General features: G+C 51.9%; 1 protein-coding gene across 1 annotated transcript; it reads right to left on the bottom strand.

Moving 5' to 3' along the window:
* Nucleotides 1-556: 556 nt before the first annotated feature.
* LOC123409917 (probable LRR receptor-like serine/threonine-protein kinase At1g14390) lies at nucleotides 557-5515 on the bottom strand. The gene is made up of 7 exons (XM_045102791.1): nucleotides 3752-5515; nucleotides 3186-3319; nucleotides 1974-2217; nucleotides 1674-1882; nucleotides 1529-1578; nucleotides 1197-1317; nucleotides 557-1111 (listed from the first exon to the last, which is right to left on the bottom strand). Exons 1-7 carry the CDS (start codon nucleotides 5010-5012, stop codon nucleotides 866-868), a joined length of 2265 nt encoding a protein of 754 aa, XP_044958726.1. The 5' UTR covers nucleotides 5013-5515; the 3' UTR covers nucleotides 557-865.
* Between the last annotated feature and the right edge of the window lie 905 nt (nucleotides 5516-6420).

Consider the following 6420-nt stretch of genomic DNA (forward strand, 5'->3'; position numbering starts at 1 on the left):
ACCCTCAACACTAATAATGTGGCCCAAGATGTTTGTGTCGAGGGTGTTTGCGCTCGATGTGAGAGCAGAAGATGAGGTGAAGGATGGGTGCACATGCATTGATGGATGAAGCACAACCAAGCAATGACAACCTGGCTCTGATACCAAGTGCTACCAATCAGTAGTACTCCCTAGCCATGGTCGGGGTATTGGGATCGACGAACTCGCGGTACAAAGATGTGGCAAGAAAGAAAGAGTCGAGAAAGAAGACTTGATTCAGAGAAAAGAGAAGATAAGGCTTGTTCAGTACATTCCATGATACCCACACACAGCTGCCTAACAACAACTTACACTATATCCACCACTTTGCTCTCACACCCGGCCCATATACAAGGAGCGTAGCAATTGCACATGGATGGATCGCCCCAAGCAGATGCAACCACTCGTGAAAATCCACACGATCAAACCAGCAAGATTCAAAGCGAAATCTGTGGCGTCTCTTAGCATTGTGAACCGTAGCCAGGAGCAATGGACAGTGGTGTCAGCACAAGCTAGTGATCTAATGATGCAGCTGCACTTTCAATCATTTACGTTTAATAATATATCAGTAATAGGTGATAAATAGACAGATGTCAGCATAAGCTAGTGTGATCTAATGGTTTTGACATGATAGTCCTGGAGTTTATACAACAAATAAGCTAGTGATCTATTTCAAAAACAAAAACAAAACAAAAAAACCTAATGATTTCGACTTAATAGTGCTGGAGTTTACGACGGCAACAACAAATAGCACGCTATATATACTGGGGACAAGTAACATTTGCTTCTCCCTTTCACAGCAAAAGGCCAGGCCATAAAGGTGCACAGCTACAAAAGAGCATTGCACTCACGCCTGTGATTTGACGCTCAAACTTAAGCTCTCGCTGCTCGCCCAACCGTCCTGCACCTGCATGGAGTACTGCAGGTTCCACAACACGTCGTCGACCGAAGGCCGGTCGCTCGGGTCACCGGCCGTGCAGTTGAGGGCCACCTCAGTCACCTTGCTGAGGGAGTCCACCGCAAATGTGCCGCGAATCGTCGGGTCGGCCATGTCTTTCAGCATGTCCGGGTCTTCAGCCAGGGCCTCGCTTAGCTGCGGATTGACACGGGACACAAATTCAGAATCACAGTGTAATAATTTGTTCAGAAGTATGGTGAATATGAAGCTTGAGATTCACCTGAGCTCTCAGGGATTCCAGTTCGCTTCGCGACGCCGTTGGTTTGCCTGTGATCACTTCAAGAAGAATTTGGCCGAACTGGTATATGTCATCCCTGCCCCCATGTTCTGCAGGTTGAGCACTGCAAGCAGACGGAACCATAATCATTTTAGGTTACAAGTTGAGCGGCTTAACCAAATCCGCATTCAGTCTTATAGGTTAGGTTCGTGTCTTTAGAGTTCCAACAACTAATAATTAGGTTCAAGTCTGATCTCTGTTCAGATAACTAGTAGCTGCCCTAGTTCTAGTTTATTAAGTGCAGACGTCACTTTCTTTCTGTAAGAACACTGTACCTGCCATGGTCGTTTTCTTCCTGGACAGCGAAAGGGTTTTCAGAGAATACCTGCAAGATAAGAACGGTTACAACATATCTGTCAGGCAATTGAAGAACCTCAACAGCATTCAAGAAAATAAACTTGACCAATATTCCAAAAGTACCTTGCCATTCTTGCTGGTCGATATCATCGGCAGACTGAAGTCACTAATTTTCGAAGTGAGGGTCTTGTCCAGCAGAATATTTTCAATGTTGAGATCATTCTGTACAATGTCTGGGGCAGTCGCATTGTGCAAGAACTGGATCCCTCTCGCGATACCAATGGAAGCACAAACCCGCTGCGGCCATTTCAGCATTTCACGCTTCCTCCACTCTGTGAAGCCATCAAAAGGGTAAAGTCAGATATTTACAGATATTTGGTTATACATGGTAATGGTACATGTGATGTCTCCAGATATACTTACCGGTAAGATGGCTTCTTAGAGATCCATTGGTTACACATTCAGAAATGAGGTACACCGAGCTAGCAATAGTAGGATTTTCCGGATCATTGACAATACAATGGCCAATAATGCTAACCAAGTGGCGGTGGCGGAATTTAGAAATTGTCTCCATGTACTGGGATAGACTCTGAGGAGAATATTTCGGCTTTGGTCTGAGACATCTCACCAAGACTCTTGTACCATCTTGAAGCTGACCGTTGTAATGCTGCAAGTGGGAAGGAGAATGGTGCAGAAATAATTGATATAATTAGTCCTGACAAACCTTATAAAAGAAAACTATACTGAAAACAGAGCCATGGTTGACAACTGCTAGAGAGAAAGCTGGTGAATTGATGAAAAGGGTTCAACTCCGCTTTGATTAAAAAAAGACTGAGATGCACGATAAACTGATGTGATGAATAATATAAATAGATAATAAAACCAACTGTTATTTGTGGCTCAAGTTCAATTGGAGTGCAACAAAGTCCATTAAATATCAAGGGAAATAATTTTGTTAGTAATAATTATAAAGACTCAAATTGCTAGGATTTGAATACTAGTCTTTTGTTCGAGTAAATGTAGATAGGCAGAACCTACACAACGCACACATACAAGTGCGTGTCCCGTGCACACGATAGGAAAAAATTGGAGGCACTACCATCCTCCCTTAGTTTGTGTTTTCCACCCAATGCGCCCGTGTGTACTCCGAATATGTGAAATAATCAGGGGTATGAAAGCAATTAAGCTTTGAATAATCTAATCTTGTAGTGAAAAATGAAAGCAATTGCTCCATGTGTGAAGTAATTAGGGGTATGGAAGTCCACATTTGCCAGGTTGTCATGCGCCAATAATACAGAAAAAAAAATCCCTTTGTTTATCAGGTGTATAAGATGTGAACCAAATGCGACTACCATAATAATAATTACATAAGAGGACAATAATTGGCAGCCCATTATTGTACTCTACTATGAATGGAGATGCTTCAGTGGACCATTTAACAAGATCCCATCTGAACTCTAGCAGAACTCAACATGCATGTTTAACACACAGATTTCAACGACAAAATATGTGCATGGCTACGATCAGGCTGTCAGCAGTATATGTTGAATCGAATTGCACAAAGATTCCACGACTGAAGTAAGCAAAGTTCCACCATTATATGGCTAAAAGGGGTTGCATTGATGCATCACATACCTGTGCAAGGGCACTCTTCTTGATCAGGTTGGAGGAAGCAAAGTTGTTCGTGGCTTCTTGAAGCTCCTCCGCGGTATATACGCGATACGCCGGTACTTCCAGCGTATTTACCATTGCGGCTTGCGATGCATGCCCTGTGAAAATGCAGAACATGTTAGGCATATTATCCTGCAAAATGTTAGCTGATCACAAATACGGAGTAAGTCCTTGCTCATTATTTTCCTTTCCCTTTTTGGTTGTCTGACTTTGCAGCTTTATTTTATCAAAGTCTTCTGTGGAGTGAGGAATAAAGGTTCCTCCCATGTTCCAAAACTCAGGGTCTAAGTAAGATCCACGATACTTTGACTTAAGTGGGTACACTTGATTCAAAAATAAAACACGCAAGAGGAAATTAAAGTTCAAACTACTCCTTCAGTTCTCTGATGCCCATAATCTTGTTCCCCCTTCTTAAATGAACTACTGACTGAAGAGTAATCACGACATGGTACAGATTAATTGAAGCACACAGTAAAAAATGAAATGACATGAAGCAACAAAGCAAATGCATGATGAATTTCTTCTCTTACTCTTATCGGCAGGGGTGGCAATCTTCTGGGCCATCTTCGCTGTAGCTTTCACGCCGCCCCCCTTCTTCGCCGGCGTTATCAACGGCGACTTCGGCAGGGCCATCACCCCAGGGTGCTGCCTCCTCGCCCTCCTCAGCACCACCACCATCACCAGCGCGATAAGCAATGCGCCTGCCACGACGCCGCCCACAATGCCAAGAACCATCCCCACCCCACCACCTTTGCCCCCACCCTGCCCGGCGCCGCTCCCCTGCGGCGGCGGCAGCAGGGCGGCGAGCGCCCCCGGGCTGCAGTAGGTGCTCGGCCGCTGCAGCTTTGCGTCGCGGAAGCAATTGCCCGCGTCGAGGACCGTGCGCGCCGACGAGCTGGACCTCATGCACGCCGGGCGCGCCCCGATGAGCAGGTTGGCAGAGACGTCGACGAACTCCAGCGTGTCCGCGCACGCCGTGCTCGCCGGCAGCTGCCCGGAGAGCTTGTTGTGCGACAGGTTGATGTGGCGCAGCGCGGGGAGCGCGAAGACGGAGGAGGGGATCCATCCCTCCAGCCGGTTCCGTGACACGTCCAAGAACCGGAGCTGGCCGAGAGAAGCCACGTCCGCCGGGATCTTCCCGGTGAAGTTGTTGTCGGCGAGGACGAGCCTCGCCACGGCGTTCCCCACCTCCGGGAACGCGCCGTCGAGCCTGTTCCGGCCCAGGTCGACCTCCTGGAGGAACGCGAGCCCGGACAGCGACGGCACGGTGCCGTTAAGCCAGTTCCCGGACAGCACGAGGCTCTGCAGCGAGTACATGCGCGCCACCTGCCCGGGCACGGCGCCGTAGAGGTAGTTGGCGCTGAGGTTGAGCGACTGCAGCGCCCCGAGGCGGAGCAGCTTGGCCCCCGGGAGCGGGCCCCAGAGGCCGAGGGCGACGAGCGAGAGGCGCGACAGCGCGGGCAGCCGGGTGAGCGTGGTGAAGAGCGCGTCGGCGGAGAAGTTGGACGGCAGCGCGCTGCGCCACGCCGGGTCGGGCCGGCGGTCGCCGAGCACGGAGAGCGCCGTGACCTGGCCGGCCGCGCAGGCCACGGTGAGCGACGGCGTGGGCGGCAGCGCGCAGGGGTCGGGCGCCTTGATGAGCGCGGCCAGCGCCGGCGGGAAGCCGAGGAGGCGGCACACGCGGTACAGCGTCTTGGCCTGCGAGGACGCGAGCGTCTGCGAGGTGACCGCCGTGGCAATGCTGCAGAGGAGCAGCAACAGCAGCGTAGCGCCGGTCCTCGTCGACGCCATTGCGCCGCGGATGGACGAGGCTGGGAGGGAGGGTGGTCGGAACGTACGTACGTGCGTGCGTGCGGATGGGGCAATGCCGGGGCTTGGGAGAGTCCCTAGCTGGTCATCGCTGGGAGGAAGAATGGCGCACGCACGCGAGGCGCGAGTCAAGTGGCCGTGGAAGAAGAGTGCGAATGTGCGATGTAGTGTAGTGCGAGTGCGTGCCAGCCAAACTAATAAACACGCGAGCCGCTGCTGCTGCTGCTGTTACAGTTGCCACCGTCGGCCGTCGCCGTTCGCTTTGGCTGACGGGTGGGGTTGACGAACGCGTGGTGGTGAGGGTGAGGCGGCCCGGTGGCCGGAGCACGTGGCGGGGGCACGGCGTGTGGCCGCGGGAAGGCTCGATCGGACGCGATGTGTTGCGTGTGTCTGTGTATCGGAGCATGTCACCGGCGCGCGCGCGCGCTCGCTACATTGGCCCACGAGTCGGGGCATGGCCACCTGCTGCCTGCAGTAAAGGCAGCAGTACGGGGAATTAAGGGTTGGCACGCAGGCAGGCCTGGGTTTAAGCGGCTGCCGCGCGGGGCTCGACGGGAAACATGGGCGAGTGGGTTCTTGGGGTGGAGAACGACGGATCGGGCACCGGAGCACGTAGCGGCGAGCAGGCCGGCGCGCGCTAGGCGCCAGGGGCAGGTGGGAGAGCCAGGTGGACGCCGTGTATCGGGTCGGGTGCGCTGCTTGTCCCTAGCCAAAGCCAACCCAGAGTAGAGTACGTACGTCGTAGCGCGCGCTCTGCTCCTGCTGACACAGTGCCGATTTGTTTTCTTCTCCATAAACTCAACTGCTGCTCCATACTGTACATTAACCAACAGAGGGAAATGGGCTAGCGCTAGCTACATTCCAATCTATTGATCCACGCGAATGCAGTGCATTTTGGTGATGAACATCGTCGCGGACTCGCGGTGGAACGCAGCTTCCGCCTTCCGGGGTTTCTCATCGGAAAAGGGAAAACGTCAAGACGAGATTGATTGCCGAGACAAAAGGCGAGAGAGGTTGATGTTTTTGGGCGTATGAGTATGACCTGGCCCAGCTGCAATTCCCACAGCTCATCAGTCTTCCGGCTTGGAGTGTACCTAACTTCCATGCTACGAGTCAATCGAGTAACTTTGGAATTGGGCTCCCCCGTCGCCGCCCTTTACCAAAAAGTTAGGCCGGCACAGTAGTAGCAGTAGAGCATTCACGCATGCGGGTGCGCGATCAGTGCTGCGCTGGGGACCTGGGGTCAAACCTCTCCCGCTCGGTTGCTTCCACTTTTCGTCCATGCATGCATCCATGCATCGCAAGCCGGATCCGTCCAGCCCAGAACATTGGCCGTGAAGACAAATGGAAGTTTTGCTTGACAGGAGCAGAATAGACAAGTGGTCGATTT

This window comes from Hordeum vulgare, chromosome 7H (assembly GCF_904849725.1).
Source record: "Hordeum vulgare subsp. vulgare chromosome 7H, MorexV3_pseudomolecules_assembly, whole genome shotgun sequence".
Taxonomy (NCBI): Eukaryota; Viridiplantae; Streptophyta; class Magnoliopsida; order Poales; family Poaceae; genus Hordeum; species Hordeum vulgare.